General features: G+C 52.7%; 1 protein-coding gene across 3 annotated transcripts; it reads right to left on the reverse strand.

Moving 5' to 3' along the window:
• Positions 1-3,129: 3,129 nt before the first annotated feature.
• LOC129655801 (uncharacterized) lies at positions 3,130-9,691 on the reverse strand. Of its 3 annotated transcripts, XM_055586661.1 has the most exons (4): positions 9,492-9,691; positions 8,173-8,306; positions 5,599-7,166; positions 3,130-5,500 (listed from the first exon to the last, which is right to left on the reverse strand). In XM_055586661.1, the coding sequence occupies exon 3, from the start codon at positions 7,164-7,166 to the stop codon at positions 5,601-5,603; it is 1,566 nt and encodes a 521-aa protein (XP_055442636.1). In that variant the 5' UTR covers positions 8,173-8,306; positions 9,492-9,691; the 3' UTR covers positions 3,130-5,500; positions 5,599-5,600. The 3 variants fall into 3 exon arrangements, with proteins under 3 accessions (XP_055442636.1, XP_055442637.1, XP_055442635.1); XM_055586662.1 differs by lacking the exon at positions 8,173-8,306 and having other exon boundaries at positions 9,492-9,690; XM_055586660.1 differs by lacking the exon at positions 9,492-9,691 and having other exon boundaries at positions 8,173-8,805.
• Positions 9,692-17,865: the final 8,174 nt, after the last annotated feature.

Below are 17,865 nucleotides of genomic sequence, written 5' to 3' on the forward strand. Positions count from 1 at the left end.
ACCGTCCCCCCACAGACCATCCCCCCACACACCGTCCCCCCACACACGGCCCCTCACACAGCCTGCCCCCGTCCCCACCCTTCGCTGGGACAGGTCAGGCTCCCTGGGTGGAGGGAGGGACGGTCAGGCCCCATCTGCCCCTCCCTGCATCCTGCCGGCTGGGCTGTCCTCTGGGCCCTGTGACCTGGTCTCACCCCTTCAGGTTTGGGACATTTCAGTCGGGCTCACCACGGGGCTGACCGTCTGACCCCACGTGTGAGCCTCTCACAAGCCCAGGCGTGGGGCTGGGACCGTCAGGCCACACGGGGCCCCCAGTGCAGTGGGGCCTCCGGGGAGGCGGTCACTGCGGAGTGCTCCAGGCGTGATGGTGGCAGGGCCAGCGTCCCGCACAGCTGCCGCTGGCACACGGGGCTGCCGTGGCTGCGGCCCACCGAGGGGTGTGGCGTGTGTGTTTGGTGCTGCACAGCGTGCCCGTGACGGCCTGCCTCCTACCCCTGAGGTGCCGCCAGCTCTCATCCCTGGGTCCCCTGGGCCCCCTGCGCCTCTGAGGCCCCTCCCAGCTCCCTGACCTCTCACCCTGCACCCAAGCGTCCACCCTCCAGCGCCTGCCGTGCCTCTACAAGGTACACGGTGGGGCGGACCCTGCGGCAGGACACCATGCACAGTGGTCCACGTGCCCACGTGTCCCCGCTGAGCTCCTCACTGTGCCCCGTGGCAGTGGGCACACTTGGCTCTTCTCTGCTGAGGCCCACCTGGGCGGATCCAGCTGGGGGTTCGGCAGGGAGGAGCCGGCAGGCAGGGCCTACTGAGCAGCCCTGGTCCCCGCAGCCTCTGGTGCCGTGGGGTGTGTGCTGCGTTGGCAGGTCTGTCTGGCTGCTGGCTGCTTCCTGCTGGACCAACCACAGAAGCCCAGGGGCCAGCAGTGAAGGAAGCGAAAGGGCCTGCAGGGTTCTCAGCTAGGTGGGCACTGGGCTCCCATCTTTCGGCCTTGAGAGGGGACCTAGGTTTTCCAAGGTGCGCCTGGCCTGGCTGAGGTGACGCTGGAGGAGGACAGGGGTGGAGAGAAAGTGGGGAAGAGGGGATCCCCGAGCTCCTGAGAGGCCGCTGGCGTTGGAGGGACGTTTCCATCGGGGGGGAAGCACAGGAAGCGGGGGGTCACCCGAAACTGCTTCTGAGGGGCCAGAGGATGGTGATGTCAGCGACCCCTGACCCACACTTGGAGGGGGAAATGATGCCCCAAACCGGGAGGGTGGTGAGTTCACAGCCAGTCTGAGGTTGGAACAGGAAATGGTTAATAGTGTTTGCAAATAAAAACTTTCTGCTCTATCTTGTTTTTGAAGCATTTCCCAGAAGTTAAAAAAGAATACCGAATTTATCTGCCCAATTTAAGAATCAAATTAAAATGAAGATGAAATATTTTCATCATTTATTAGGCACAAGAGTAAAGACAGCTGGCTGTTTGCTCATGCGGTGGGGCCCCCTCATTTCTGAAATTGCCAGAATGCTGTTAGGAGTTTAAATGCAGATTTATATTTAAAATTTCCCAGAACGTGTATTTGTGTGTATGTGTTCCTGTTTTTGTACGTGTGTGGGCATGCACGTGTTCACAGGCAGGCATGTGTGTGATGTGTGTTTGCATGTGTACAAGTGTTCACATGAATGTGCTTTGTGTGTGGTGTGTTTATGTGCAGGCTTGTGCTCATATGTGGCTCAGGATGTGCAGGTGTGTGTGGTGTGTTTGAATGTATGTGTGCAGAGTACAGGTATGTGTGTGTTGCGTGTTTATGGGTATGTTTGTGCAGTGCTCACATGCGTGTGTGTGCCTGTGTGTACACCTCTGGCCTCTCTCACTGGCCAGTGAAAGGTTGTTGTTGAATCACGCGAATACACCAGGATTCTTGGCTCCCGGAGAAGAATTCAATCCGGGGCCAGAGACAAGGCTTGATTGCTCAGAGCTTTTGTGTAATAAAGTTTTATTAAAGTATAAAGGAGATAGAGAAAGCTTCTGACATAGGCATCAGAAGGGGGCAGAAAGAGTACCCGCTTGCTAGTGTTAACAATGAAGTTATATAAGCCAAAGAAGGTCTGGAGGTTGTAAAGACTTCATCAGACCCACTCCCATAATTTACATCTTAAGGTAACACTGTCCTCAGGCAAGATACATCCTTGTAAAGACCAGGTCTACTCCCATAATTAACATTTTAAGATAACAAAAGGAGACCCACTCCCATAATTTACATCTTAAGGTAACACTGTCCTCAGGCAAGATACATCCTTGTAAAGACCAGGTCTACTCCCATAATTAACATTTTAAGATAACAAAAGGAGACCCACTCCCATAATTTACATCTTAAGGTAACACTGTCCTCAGGCAAGATACATCCTTGTAAAGACCAGGTCTACTCCCATAATTAACATTTTAAGATAACAAAAGGTTGAATCCAAAGACTGTCCTTAGACAGGATACATCCTTGTAAAGACCAGGTCTACTCCCATAATTAACATTTTAAGATAACAAAAGGAGACCCACTCCCATAATTTACATCTTAAGGTAACACTGTCCTCAGGCAAGATACATCCTTGTAAAGACCAGGTCTACTCCCATAATTAACATTTTAAGATAACAAAAGGAGACCCACTCCCATAATTTACATCTTAAGGTAACACTGTCCTCAGGCAAGATACATCCTTGTAAAGACCAGGTCTACTCCCATAATTAACATTTTAAGATAACAAAAGGTTGAATCCAAAGACTGTCCTTAGACAGGATACATCCTTGTAAAGACCAGGTCTACTCCCATAATTAACATTTTAAGATAACAAAAGGTTGAATCCAAAGACTGTCCTTTCTTCCTCCTTGAGAATTCCAGACCCCTCTCTCCTTGGGGACCCCTAGACTCCCTATCAACTTGCCTAGGAACTGACTCTCTCATTCCCCCCTTTTCTTTTAGGAGAATTATGTTGCCTAGGGAAAAGGGGCGTCGTTCTCATTCCATAACTGCTTCCGAGCTGACAAGGGGCGTTGTCCCTAAATTGGTGAGGCAACATATTCTCCTAATCCTCATATTGAGGATATCTGATCCAGGGGCCCCAAATAGTAGCTGGAGGAAGCTGCAGCAGTAGCAGGAGTTTGAGCAACCATTTGTAACTTAAAAGCTTTCATGCGGCTAGAACAAATCCAGTTATACAATTACAGATGTAGGCAACATAGTCATTAAAACAAGTTAAAATCGAAATTAAAAGTCACATTATGTCCATAGTTAAAGTACAAAGTGTTGCACCAGTCCATTTTAGGGTTGGTAGATGTCATCAGATGAAGAAGAAACATCGCATGTGATTGTTGTCAAAGATATTCACAGACTTGGAGAAAGTCTTTTCCTTGAAGTGGGGATGTCCACCACAGGAAGCCTTCCACTGACGAAGAAGGGAGCGCTCCACAGACCCAGCAGTTAGACCGATTGTGGAATGCAGCATAGGAGTGAGCCCAGGACAGGAAGACATTGTCTTGAGGATCCAACGGCAGACTCAGGATATTTGGAGTCAGCAGAAGTAAGCTCACATAGGTTATCAGGCCCATCGGCTGCCCTTTGCTTAACTCTAGAGCTCGGGTCAGAGCCACAAGCTCCGCCAACTGAGCACTGGTTCCCTGGGGGGAGAGATTTTGCTTCCAAAACCTGTTCAGCAGTCACCACGGCATAACCTGCTTTACGCTTTCCATCCTGATCAAAAGAACTGCCATCTGTAAATATTTCCATGTCAGGATTGTCTAATGGGGTATCCTTTAGATCCTCCCGAGCTGCATAGTTTAAAGTTAGGAATTGAGAACAATCGTGATCAGGTGTTTCATTTTCCTTCTCAGGAAGGAAAGTGGCAGGATTTAAATTTCCACAAACTTTAAGCTTAGTTACTGGTCCTTCTAACAACAATGACTGATACTTAAGAAGCCTACTGTCTGTCATCCAAATATTAACCTTAGAATTTAAGATTCCACTCACATCATGAGAAGTCAGTACAGTAAGGTTCTGTCCATTAATTATTTTTAAAGCTTCAGGTGCTAATAAAGCCGCTGCCCCAATTACTCTTAGGCAGTGGGGCCACCCACGTGAAACTACATCTAATTCTCTGCTTAGATAAGCAACAGGTTGCTGGTGAGATAAGCAACAGGTTGCTGGTGAGGCCCTCGGGGTTGTGTCAAAACTCCCAATGCCACACCTTTTCTTTCAGTGACAAACAAATTAAATTCTGACCCTGTGGGCAAGCTCAGAGCTGGAGCTTGCAGGAGAGCAGTCTGAAGAACCTTAAAAGCCTTTTGAGTTTCTGGAGACCAAACCAGTTTGTTGGTTTGGGCCTGCTGAGTTTCAGCCGTAAGTTTATATAAAGGCCGGGCAAGTTCCCCGTAACCCAGAATCCAAATGCGACAGTAACCTGTGATTCCCAAAAATCCTCTCAATTGTCTTAAAGTCATAGATAGGGGGTGATTTAGTATAGGTTTAATTCTCTCAGGGCCTATGGCCCTAGTCCCTAGGCCCAGATTTTTGTTGACAAAGCTGAGCCTTTTCTCTTGATGCCTTGTAACCACAGTCCGCCAGAAAGTTTAAGAAATCTTCTGAGGCTCGCGAACAAGCTTCCTCTGTCTCAGCACAGAGCAAAATATCATCTACATATTGTAACACCACTACTTTAGAGCTATTAAAGTTTTGTAGATCCCGTGACAAACTTTGTCCGAATAAGTGAGGACTGTCACGAAATCCCTGGGGCAAAACTGTCCAGGTTAATTGAGAAGCTGGCTGCGTAGGGTCTTCAAAGGCAAACAGGAATTGACTTTCTTCCGCCAAAGGCACTGAATAGAAGGCATCTTTTAAATCAATTACTGAGAAATATTTGGCCCGTTCAGGAATTTCAGACAATAGAGTATAAGGATTAGGCACCACGGGGTGTAAAGGAACTATAGCCTCATTTATTATTCGTAAATCTTGAACTAGTCTCCATTTACCATTTGATTTCTTTATACCCAAAATAGGAGTGTTGCAAGGACTGTTACAGGGAATTAATAGTCCCTGCTCTTTTAAATTTTCGATGATGGGTTTTAACCCTTCCTTAACTTCAGGTTTCAGTGGATACTGCTTCTTATGTGGAAATACGTGCGGGTCTTTGAGCTTAACAACTACAGGAATAGCATTTTGTGCTCAACGCACAGATTTTCCATCAGCCCATACTCTAGGATTTACATTTTGTTCAACTAAAGGGAGAGAAAGGGAGGGCTCCATATTCATAAAAACAGAGGCATGGACCTTGCTCAGTATATCCCTCCCCAAAAGGGGTGAGGGAGATTCTGGCACAATCAGAAACTCGTGTGAAAACAGCACAGAATCCCAGTTGCAAGATAAAGAATAACTGAAATAATACCTTTTGGCTCGTCCAGACAGTCCCATTACGGAAGCGGATCGGGAAGAAAGTGGGCCAGGGGCTTCAGTGAGCACAGAATAAGTTGCCCCAGTATCTAAAAGGAAATCGACAGATTGGCCCCCCACAACTATTAATACCCGGGGTTCCTCAGGTGTAATTAGGACGGGAGCTTGTGTGGGGACCCCCGGGCACCTTCAGTCCTGATTGTCTTGAGAGTCCGACCCGGGAGACCTACGCCTCTGGGGGCAGTCTCTCTTCCAGTGTGGTCCTTTGCAGACCGGACATGGAGCCGGGGGTGGCTTAGATGCCTGAGGGCAATCCCGCTTGAGGTGCCCCTCCTTTCCACAGTAGTAGCAAGCCCATCTCTTTTCACCTGGGCCCCTCTGGGCACTTTTCTCAGGCTGTTTAAGAACGTTTTTCATAGCCATGGCGAAGGCTTCCGCCTTTTCCTTTGTCTTTTTTTGCCTTTCTTTCTTTTTCTCATATTTTCTACCATAATAGACTGTCTGAGCCAGTTGTAACAGAGTATCTAAAGACTGATTTGGTCCATACGCCTGTTTTAATAGCTTACGGCGGATATCTGGAGCCGACTGAGTGAGAAATCTATCCTTTAAGATCACTTTTCCCTCTTCACTTTCGGGATCAATCTCAGTGAATCTGCGAAGGCCTTCTCTCAGTCTATCTAGGAATTTACCAGGAGCTTCTTTTTCCTCCTGTTCTATATCTGCCAATTTGCCATAGTTTAAAGGCTTAGAACGTGCCTGCCTAAGTCCTTCAAGAATACATCTAACAAAATGATTCTGATCCCATCTTCCTTTAGCTGTGTTGTAGTCCCAGTCTGGTTCTATAGTTGGGACCGCCTGATTCCCAGTGGGGAGGGCCGCTATCTCGTTCTCCCTCTTCCCTACTGATTCATTACCAAGCCATTCATCTCCATAAGCAACTGCTTTTCCCAAAACTCGAGTCTTTGACTCAGGAGTCAGCATTTGTCCTAAGATATACATCACATCCTTCCAAGTGAGGTCATAAAGCAGAGTAACACCTTTAAAAGCTCTAATATATTTTTCTGGGTCATCTAAATAGTCTCCCAGATCCTCCTTGATTCTTTGTATTTCTTGATAAGAAAAAGGCTTATTAACTCTCACAGACTGATTATTTCTCCCGGTGGGTGTTTCATAAAGAGGCAACAGCTTCTGTGGCTGTTCCTCAGTCTCTCTGGCTGCTCTGCGCATATGATCCCAGGGATAGATTGGAGAAACCTGTTTTTCCTCTTCTCTTTGTCTCCTGTCCTCCATCTCATCTCTTACTTCGATGGTCTGAGTTTCTACGGAAACCAGAGTAGTCTGAGGTCGTACTGAGACAGGAGTTGTTTGGACCTCCATGTGGGCAGTTTGAATCTCAGTTTGGAGTCCCCAGCACGGGGGCAGAGTAAGAGGACAGAAGGGAGCTGAAGGTTTCACGCCCAAATCTATACCCTTAGGACATAAGTCTGGCATATTTCGCAGAGAGAAAAAGGGCAACACATATGCTACTTGTACCCATTTCCCTTGTTCCTTACAGAACCGGTCTAATTGTAGAACAGTATTATACTTAAGAGACCCTCCAACCGGCCACCGTTCGCCGTCCTCCAATGGATACCGTGGCCATGCAGTATCACATAGGAAGACCAGGTGTGTCTTCTTTAAGCCCTGGGGATCAAATCTATCCCAGTTTTTCAGGATACAGTTCAAAGGAGTGAGGCTGGAATTGTTAGCTCCCATCTGTAAGAGAGAAAAAAAGCGACCAGCACCATTTTTCTATCGGAGGCGTCCCTCCCTGCTCTAGATGGGGGTGTAGACAGACGTTACACCAAAAGCTTTTCCTTCCTGGTCGGACTTAGTCTGTCCCTTACCGATGCAGGCGCCGTACTCGTCCCTCCCGGTTCTACCACCGAGATGGGGTGGGGATGTACCAGGGGTAGACTTGATAGCATCCCTACTTGACGTCCAGCTCTTCACCCTTAACCTTGTTTGCCTCTGATGTCACCTGGGGTGAATCAGAGTAACCTTCCGGAATGCCTCCCAAGCTAAAACCGCTGTGGGAAACATTTGTCACCTGAGTACCTGTGCACGACCCTGAGCACTTCCTGACTACAATAAGACCGACGCGAACATAAAACTGAGATGTTCTTTCCAAGCATCACCACACCAGTATAACAGCCTCCTCTGATCCACTAAGAGCCGGCGTTACCCATCGCAGTCCCAATCTGCGTAACCTTTAACCTCAGAGATGTTCTGGGAGCTAGAGCTCCAACTAGCTTCCGAACTTTCAAGATTCCTAGCGAGGCTAGACACTTTCTTGACTACCAATCCAAGTTTGAGACCTAAGCCACAGTATACAGTAACAATATAGATCACAAGTCTCTTGAAAGTCTATGATCTGATAGATTAGGTTAGTACTTCTAATTACCAAGGAGTTATGAAATGGTCAAAGAGACCGAAAAGTTTGACCGAGAAAGGAGAGTTCAGTCCACACGCTTTGCCCATTTCTGGTCGGTTCCTGAAGGAGACATTGGGTGCCTCTTGGCATTGGCAGGTCGGTATAACGCCCCAACAGGTTTCTGCCATAAGCCGTATGAGATCACTGTGGAACCGCAGAGCAGGGCCCCTTACTTGCTTCACGCAGGGCCTGCCATTCATTCACACAAGCACACCGTAGAGTTAGTAAAGCACGGCAGAAAACGTGTTCGCTAAGAGAACAAAGAACTAAAGCTCCAAGCTTCCTTACCTTGTCCTGATGGATCCCGGACGAGCCCCCAAGATGAAAGGTTGTTGTTGAATCACGCGAATACACCAGGATTCTTGGCTCCCGGAGGAGAAGAATTCAATCCGGGGCCAGAGACAAGGCTTGATTGCTCAGAGCTTTTGTGTAATAAAGTTTTATTAAAGTATAAAGGAGATAGAGAAAGCTTCTGACATAGGCATCAGAAGGGGGCAGAAAGAGTACCCGCTTGCTAGTGTTAACAATGAAGTTATATAAGCCAAAGAAGGTCTGGAGGTTGTAAAGACTTCATCAGACCCACTCCCATAATTTACATCTTAAGGTAACACTGTCCTCAGGCAAGATACATCCTTGTAAAGACCAGGTCTACTCCCATAATTAACATTTTAAGATAACAAAAGGAGACCCACTCCCATAATTTACATCTTAAGGTAACACTGTCCTCAGGCAAGATACATCCTTGTAAAGACCAGGTCTACTCCCATAATTAACATTTTAAGATAACAAAAGGTTGAATCCAAAGACTGTCCTTTCTTCCTCCTTGAGAATTCCAGACCCCTCTCTCCTTGGGGACCCCTAGACTCCCTATCAACTTGCCTAGGAACTGACTCTCTCACCAGTTGCCCAGGCTGCTGAGGGGCAGCCCGCCAGGTTCTGGAGGCAGACCGGCCAGGGCGGACGAGGAGGCACCACTCCCTGGACGGGCCGACCTTGCCTCCGAGGGCCAGGGTGCTGTCAGAGGTGCCCTGCCCGCCGCCCCGGGTCCCTTGTCCTTCTCCTCTGCTGCTCGATGTGCTGGCTCCGGTGGGGTCTGGGGGAGGGGCCAGCCCCTCGCTTGGCAGCAGCTGGGCTGGATGCTGAGACTTGGACGTTGGGAAACACCGTAGGGATGGAACAGCTGGACGGGGCTGTGGCGCCTGCTGCCGGCCTGGACCCCGCCTGCCGCCTGTGGCCCCGTGTGTGCAGCCTGACCGTGTGCTGGGCTCGGGCCCTTGGGTGGGCTGTAGGGCCCAGCATTCAGGGCTGCACCCCTCTGAGAGTCTGAGACAGACTCTGCCCCCAGCTCTCTTCTTGGTTGTCTGTCTGTCCTAACTTGTCTGCTGCCCACGCCCAAGGTTGGTGGAGCAAAGCATCAGCTGGGTGGCCTCGGGCGGACCCTGTAACCCCCGACCCTGAGCTGGTGGCCAGGTCTGTCGCCTCCCTGCTGGGCTGTCTTGCCGCCTCCACTCCCACCCCTGCCCAAATCGGGCTGTTATCTGGCCCAGGGTCGGGGTGGGGGCTTCCGGGACCCAGCCAGGTCCAGGTGGGGGCAGATGGGGGCTCACCTGGACTGCAGGAGGTCTACGTCCTTACGCTCCACCGGAGGGCCCCGCGTGGGGGCTGCCCCCGCGCCCTGGCTGGGGGGCGAGTGTAGCTGAGGAGGAGGCCAGAGCGTGTCCACCAGGAGAGTGGCCCTTGCTGCTTTCCCTGGGGGGTGGTCGTGTGGAAACGGGACCTGGTTTCTTGGCGCTTCTCTCCATCCCCATCCGAGCTGGTCTGGAGTCATCAGTGCCTCAGGGAGGCTGGTCCTAGGGCAGAGGGCGGAGGGCGGAGGGCGTGGCTGCTGACCTTGCTGTGGGAGCCTGTCCTTCAGCGGAAGGGCCTCTCCGACCCTTCCTCCAGGCTGGACTCACACAGACCCCGGCTCCAGAACACGCCTCCCGTGCGGAGTGGTGCTGCTTCTGCCTCGCCTCTCGTTTCTCTGCCAAGAGGAGGAGGTGTTTATGGCTGATGGATCTGTTAGCAGACCCTGTAAGCAGCTTTCGTGGGGGGCTGGGCTCGTGGGTTTGGGGGGCAGATAAATGGGCAGCCAGATAAAGGGGTGTGAAGGCTGACCTCTCCACCTTCTGCACCTCTGGGATAGGCTGAGGGGGTCCTGAGTGAAAGGTCGGAGGTGACTGGCTCCTTGCATCACCACCCAAAGGTTATTTTCTGGGACAGGATGGTGAGTCATGATTGCTAGACTCTCCCCCAGAGTCAGAGACAGCTGGCGGTCTCTGGAGAGGAGGGGCCTGTGGGTGGCCTGGGGTGGTCTGGTCTTGGCAGCGTGAGGGGCCCACGCCCAGCACAGGGCAGGCACAGCCGGGGCCACTGTGCCTGGAGGGGCCACCGGGAGGGGGAGAGCTTGTGCACAGCACAGCCCAGACTGACCAGCAAAATGCAGGATCTTAGAATTGCAATGATTGGCTGGGTGATAACCAAAAATTTCCCAGGAAAAGCTGCCCTAAGGTAACTGATAGAGTTTTGCCAAGAAAATGCACTGGTCATAACAAACACCCTCTTCCAACAACACAAGAGAAGACTCTATACATGGACATCACCAGATGGTCAACACCGAAATCAGATTGATTATATTTTTTGCAGCCAAAGATGGAGAAGCTCTATACAGTCAGCAAAAACAAGACTAGGAGCTGACTGTGGCTCAGACCATGAACTCCTTATTGCCAAATTCAGACTTAAATTGAAGAAAGTAGGGAAAACCACTAGACCATTCAGGTATGACCTAAATCAAATCCCTTATGATTATACAGTGGAAGTGAGAAATAGATTTAAGGGCCTAGATTTGATAGATAGAGTACCTGATGAACTATGGAATGAGGTTCGTGACATTGTACAGGAGACAGGGATCAAGACCATTCCCATAGAAAAGAAATGCAAAAAAGCAAAATGGCTGTCTGGGGAGGCCTTACAAATAGCTGTGAAAAGAAGAGAAGCGAAAAGCAAAGGAGAAAAGGAAAGATATAAACATCTGAATGCAGAGTCCCAAAGAATAGCAAGAAAAGATAAGAAAGCCTTCTTCAGCGATCAATGCAAAGAAATAGAGGAAAACAACAGAATGGGAAAGACTAGGGATCTCTTCAAGAAAATCAGAGATACCAAAGGAACATTTCATGCATAGATGAGCTCAATAAAGGACAGAAATGGTATGGACCTAAGAGAAGCAGAAGATATTAAGAAGAGATGGCAAAGATACACAGAAGAACTGTACAAAAAAGATCTTCAGGACCCAGATAATCACAATGGTGTGATCGCTGACCTAGAGCCAGACATCCTAGACTGTGAAGTCAAGTGGGCCTTAGAAAGCATCACTACAAACAAAGCTAGTGGAGGTGATGGAATTCCAGTTGAGCTATTCCAAATCCTGAAAGATGATGCTGTGAAAGTGCTGCACTCAATATGCCAGCACATTTGGAAAACTCAGCAGTGGCCACAGGACTGGAAAAGGTCAGTTTTCATTCCAATCTGAAAGAAAGGCAATGCCAAAGAATGCTCAAACTACTGCACAATTGCACTTATCTCACACGCTAGTAAAGTAATGCTCAAAATTCTCCAAGCCAGGCTTCAGCAATATGTGAACTGTGAACTTCCTGATGTTCAAGTTGGTTTTAGAAAAGGCAGAGGAACCAGAGATCAAATTGCCAACATCCGCTGGATCATCAAAAAAGCAAGAGAGTTCCAGAAAAACATCTATTTCTGCTTTATTGACTGTGCCAAAGCCTTTGACTGTGTGGATCACAATAAACTGGAAAATTCTGAAAGAGATGGGAATACCAGAACACCTGATCTGCCTCTTGAGAAATTTGTATGCAGGTCAGGAAACAACAGTTAGAACCGGACATGGAACAACAGACTGGTTCCAAATAGGAAAAGGAGTTCGTCAAGGCTGTATATTGTCACCCTGTTTATTTAACTTAATATGCAGAGTACATCATGAGAAACGGTGGACTGGAAGAAACACAGGCTGGAATCAAGATTGCTGGGAGAAATACCAATCACCTCAGATATGCAGATGACACCACCCTTATGGCAGAAAGTGAAGAGGAACTCAAAAGCCTCTTGATGAAAGTGAAAGAGAAAAAAAAAAAAAAGAAAGTGAAAGAGGAGAGTGAAAAAGTTGGCTTAAAGCTCAACATTCAGAAAACGAAGATCATGGCATCTGGTCCCATCACTTCATGGGAAATAGATGGGGAAACAGTGGAAACAGTGTCAGACTTTATTTTTCTGGGCTCCAAAATCACTGCAGATGGTGACTGCAGCCATGAAATTAAAAGACACTTACTCCTTGGAAGGAAAGTTATGACCAACCTAGATAGCATATTCAAAAGCAGAGACATTACTTTGCCAACAAAGGTTCATCTAGTCAAGGCTATGGTTTTTCCTGTGGTCATGTATGGATGTGAGAGTTGGACTGTGAAGAAGGCTGAGCGCCGAAGAATTGATGTTTTTGAACTGTGGTGTTGGAGAAGACTCTTGAGAGTCCCTTGGACTGCAAGGAGATCCAACCAGTCCATTCTGAAGGAGATCAGCCCTGGGATTTCTTTGGAAGGAATGATGCTAAAGCTGAAACCGCAGTACTTTGGCCACCTCACGCAAAGAGTTGACTCATTGGAAAAGACTCTGATGCTGGGAGGGATTGGGGGCAGGAGGAGAAGGGGACGACAGAGGATGAGATGGCTGGATGGCATCACTGACTCGATGGACGTGAGTCTGAGTGAACTCCGGGAGTTGGTGATGGACAGGGAGGCTTTGCGTGCTGCGATTCATGGGGTCGCAAAGAGTCGGACACGACTGAGTGACTGATCTGATGTGATCTGAAGGTAACATATACAGATGACACCACCCTAATGGCAGAGATCGAAGAGGAACTCAAGAGCCTCTTGATGAGGGTGAAAGAAGAGAGTGAAGAAGCTGGCTTAAAACTCAATATTCAAAAAACTAAGATCATGGCATCCATTCCCATCACTTCACGGCAAATAGATGGGGAAAAAGTGGAAACAGTGACAGATTTTGTTTTCTTGGGCTTCAAAATCACTGTGGACGGTGACTGCAGGCACGAAATTAAAAGATGCTTTCTCCTTGGAAGAAAAGCTACGACAAACCTATACCCCGTATTAAAAAGCAGACATATCACTTTGCAGACAAATGTCCATATAATTAAAGCTATGGTTTTTCGAGTAGTCTTGTATGGATGTGAGAGTTGGACTATAAAGAAAGCTGAGCACTGAAGAATTGATGCTTTTTAACTATGGTATTGGAGAAGCCACTCGAGAGTCCCTTGGACAGCAAGGATATCCAACCAGTCCATCTTAAAGGACATCAGTCCTGAGTGTTCATTGGAAGGGCTGATGCTGAAGCTGAAGCCCCAACACTTTGGTCACCTGATGCAAAGAACCAACTCATTAGCAAAGCCCCTGAAGCTGGGAAAGATTGAAGGCAGGAGAAGGGGACGGGAGAGGATCAAATGGTTGGATGGCATCACCAACTTGATGGACATGAGTTTGAGCAAGCTCTGGGAGATCGTGAAGGACAGGGAAGGCTGGAGTGCTGCAGTCCATGGGGTCACAAAGAGTTGGATATGACTTAGTGACTGAACGACAGCAAAGATAACAGTGACTGCTAGAAGTTCATTTCTCTCTTAAAGAAGAAATCCAGGGTTACGTGACCCTGCTGCCCTCAAGGATCCAGGGTCTCTCCTTGCTTCTTCCTCAGCAGTGGCTTCTGTCTGCAAGGTCACCTTGTCGTCTAAGTGGCTGCAGGAGTGCCAGCCATCATGGCATCATCTCTGCTTTGGTGAGCAGAGAAGGTGAAAGTGGAACGGGAGAAGTAGGACTCTCCCTGGTTACCTGGTCCAGTATTATGGAACCTTCCCTGAGGCACCTCCCAATACTTTCCTGCTCTATCTCACTCTCACACTTAGCTGCAAAGCAGACAGAGGTCACCCAATTGAAAGAGAGTTTGTTGAGAAACAAGCCACTTGACAGGGTCAGCCGTGGCCCGGACACAGACGAGGGAGAACAATGGGAAGCAACTGCTCTGCACGCGGGGTAGAGACTGAGTTGCGGGCGGGAGGCCCCGTGGAGCTGAGCGGGCCTCACACAGAGCACTCCCCGGTCAAAGGGCACATCAGGTTTGCACGCTGGAATTTCTGGGTGGCTCAGGGCATTGACAGGCTGCAGAAATGGCCAGCCCATGAGGCCCGCTCCCAGCAGAGGGGGCGCGGCGACTCTGGAGCCTGGAGACAGCTGTCGGGCAGGTGACGTGGCCCTCGGGGCGGGGCGGCACAGAGCAGGTGGCCTGTCTGTGTGGACAGGCCCAGGGCGGGGAGGGGGGCCAGCGGCCCAGGCGCGGAGCCCAGGACCACATTCTGGGAGGGGCCTGTGGAGGAGGCCAGCTCTGTGCCAGGAGCTGCCACAGCCTGGGGGAGTGTCTCTTCCCGTTGCCTGTGGGCGTTGGGGGCTCACTGGCCACTGAGCATGGGCCCTCCCAGCCGACGACCCTGTCTCCCTCGCTTGGCCAGAGCCTTTTCATCTTGTCAACACGAGCCCCTGTGTCAGGGCCTTGGGCCTGCAGAGGAGGCTGCTCCCTTGGCTTTCTGGGTGCAGGCCCCTCCCCACCCTGCCTGACCAGCGGTGGTTCTGTCCTTGAGCCTGGCCACCTGTTGCACCGTCACCAAGCCCTGACCTGCTGTGGTGAGGTCTGCACACAGGACAGGGACACAGCTCATGGGCCGTGGGCTCCTCTTCCAGGAGGCTCCCTGGTGTCCCCGATGGGCTGCCCCGGCAGGAAAGGGTGGGCTCTGGGGGCTGGTGGCACGCGGACACTTATGGGGGCCTGGCGCCTTCAGTGCTGAGCTAAGAGCTTAGAGGCATTTGTGAAGCTGTGCATTGACTGTGTTTAAGGTATTTTAACACAAAGGTGATTTTCTAGCAAATAAAGAGTTCGGAGAAAAGTAATGGGAAAATTCACAACGATACGTGTTCAGTAAAGTTCCTCACAGCTTTGCCCGTGACAGCAGGCTTGGCATCGAGTTCAGGGATTGAGGCCGGGTAGGCAGACTGCACCCCAGCTGCGGGCCGGGCGACGCCAGACGTTCAGAAGCATGGGTCCCTCGGTGTGCTGGGGGAGAGGAGCAGGCCCGCGGGTGAGGTGCTCCACGCGATTCCCTGCAGGCACCGGAGATGTGTGGACGTCGGCCCCACAGCGGGGACGACAGGCGACCTTTATCATCGTTTGTGTTGTCCTGTTTATGTACCTGTTTCCAATTTTTCCTAAAACGAAAATCCACTGCTTGCGTAATAAAAAATACTCAAAGGGATCAGAAAAAGAGTCCCATTGCTCATTTCTCTGAGACAAACCCGGTTGCCATGGAGACCGGGTGGTTGTCAAGGCAGCGATTGGCCAGTGCTGGAGGCGGGTGGGTGCTCGCCTGGAGCCCAGGCCTGTGCAGCCCTCAGGCCGCACTGCGGACCCGAACAGCATGGACGGGGCGGACGTGTGGGCCAAGACTTTGGCACAGCTGATGGCCCAGACGAAGCCCCAGGACACCTGGGAGCTGGTCCCCCAGGAGAACCTGGCCTCAGGGCCCTTGCACAGCAGCGCTTTCCAGTACCGGCTTCGGGGGCTCTCGAGGTGCGGCTGGGGGCCTCCTGTGGCGTCCCAGGAGCTGGGGTGGGGGGTGATGTTGCCTCGCCACCAGCCAGTGCTGGATGTGGCCTGGGCCTTGGGAGGCAGGAGCGGGCGTGTGTCTGCCTGGCCTTGTCACCCAACAGGTGGGTGGGCGGGCCGGGAGCTCCCCGTCCCTTCTGGGCAGTGGGGGAGTTGGGGGAGCTGTGTGTCCGTTACCTGCAGCGCAGGCGAGCTGAGTCCCTGCCTGCTGGGCACCTCCAGGCCAGTCCGGGGGCCAGCCCAGGGGCGGCTGGCGGGAGGGGGGATGGCCGCCCGCCTGTGGCAGACTTTGTTCACCGCAGCATCTCCTCGTTTCCATGGCAGCGCTAACAGCTGGAGAAGGGTGGGTCTCTGCCCTGCCCTGCAGAGGGCCTGAGCGGATGGACTCTCATGGAGGGCTTGGGCCCAAGAAGGAGGAGGCAGTCCTGGCCCAGGCTGTGGCCGAGCAGGGGCCACGTCGGGAGCCCCGGGGACTGTGTGTCCCCACGTGAGCCGTGCCCTCCCAGCGTCAGACAAGCAGCCACAGGCGACCAGCCGAGGGTCTCCCAGGGGCCAGCTGGGAGGGCACCGGCGGGAGAGGGGGCTGTGTGGACCCCGTGGGCAGCTGTCCTTTGACACGGATGCCCCCGCTCCCCCGTGTCTGAAGCGCTGGGAGTCAGGAGTGCGGTGAGAGGCTGGCTTTCCCAGGTGTCAGGAAGTGACAGCATCGGAGGCTCCTTCCCACCCGTGACTGTCCCGGGAGGAGCCGCTGCTCACGGGCTGGACGAGCACCCTGAGCACTGGCTGGTGTCTGCTTTTCACAGGCACAGACGCGCCGGCTGCTGGGATGGTCACTAGTGCAGACCCACGTCTCCACGTCCAGCCATGACGCGCCGCTTAATTAACAAATAAAGGAGGAAGTTCAGTCCCAAGGACACCATGTGTGTCCAGGTGCTCCCCAGCCATGCGTGGCAGGAGGCTGCAGGTGGGGGTGTGGGGGGTGGAAAGCCCACCATCAGGGGAAGGTCTGGTGGATAGGTCCGAGGGTTACTCAGTTGGAGAGACGGGGAAACAGGGCCTTGGCCCCCGGAGCAGCACCACTGCACGTGAGGGGTGGACACGCAGTCCCGGTGCGCCGGCCCAGGGCCACAGGGCCACCCAGCCTCCCAGCCACCCCCCATGCCCAGCTCTCCCTGCACCCCTCATGGCCCCTCTCCTGGGGGATGGGCTCCCCAGGCCCTTTCTGCAGCCCCCCGCCCTATGCCCTGGGCACCACAGATGGCTCTCCCTCCCGCGGGGGCCCTGGTGGTGTCTCCTGGGGCGCTGAGACCCACGTCGCCGGGACAGAGCGGCAGCAGATGTAGCGCTGAGCCCAGAGGGGCCCAGGCAGCGTGCTTGGCCACCCGGGGCGTGCTGGGGCCAAAGGATGAAAGGCGTCTGCTTGGGCTCCTCAGGCTGGGAGGCCGCGGGGGCGCACACACGTGGGGGGTACGCACGGGCTGGGGCCTCGAGGGCGCGCACGGGCTGTGGGGCTTCAGGGGCGCTCACGGGCTGGGGCCTCAAGGGCGCGCACGGGCTGTGGGGCCTCGGGAGCGCGCACGGGCTGTGGGGCCTCGGGAGCGCGCACGGGCTGTGGGGTCTCAGGGGCGCACACGAGCTGTGGGGCCTCGGGGGCGCGCAGGGCAGGCTCCGGCCGAGCCCTCGCCCACCGGCCTCTCTCCTCCGCAGGCTCCAGTGCGGTCGCTGCCAGTGGGGCTGGGCCTCGGCCCACGTGCACGTGCTCTTCCACCTGTGGAGGGATGAGGCAGGCCGGCGCAGGCTGGTCAAGATGCGGGTCTGGGGCCAGCGGTGCCGGCTGTGCCCGCCCGGCGGGGCCGAGTGCCGCGTCAGCCTGCTGAACGTGCGGCTCTTCCTGGGCAAGCTGGTGCGGTTCATCGAGCACAAGTGCTACGTGGAGGGTACCGGCTCCGACCAGGGCCCCGAGGTCTGCTTCGGCGAACGCTGTGAGGCCTGCGACCTGGGGGTCTGCTTCTTCCAGCAGCCGCCTGACCCCGCCTGGGGGCCCGAGGGCAGGAGCTCCGGCAGCATCAAGGGCAGGTTCACCCTGTACTCCAGCGGCGACGAGGCTGCCCCCGCCGCCGGCAGGCAGCTGCGCACGCTGGGCCGCGGGCTGCTGGTCGACCGCCCGCGGGGCTGCACCCCCGACGCCATCGCCGTTCCCTTGTACGCGGCCGA

Source organism: Bubalus kerabau, chromosome 6, assembly GCF_029407905.1.
Source record: "Bubalus kerabau isolate K-KA32 ecotype Philippines breed swamp buffalo chromosome 6, PCC_UOA_SB_1v2, whole genome shotgun sequence".
NCBI lineage: Eukaryota > Metazoa > Chordata > Mammalia > Artiodactyla > Bovidae > Bubalus > Bubalus kerabau.

What these genes read in the sequence shown, in the direction of transcription:
- LOC129655801 (XM_055586661.1), bottom strand. Translation starts at nt 7,166, where the DNA reads ATGGGAGCTAACAATTCCAGCCTCACTCCTTTGAACTGTATCCTGAAA.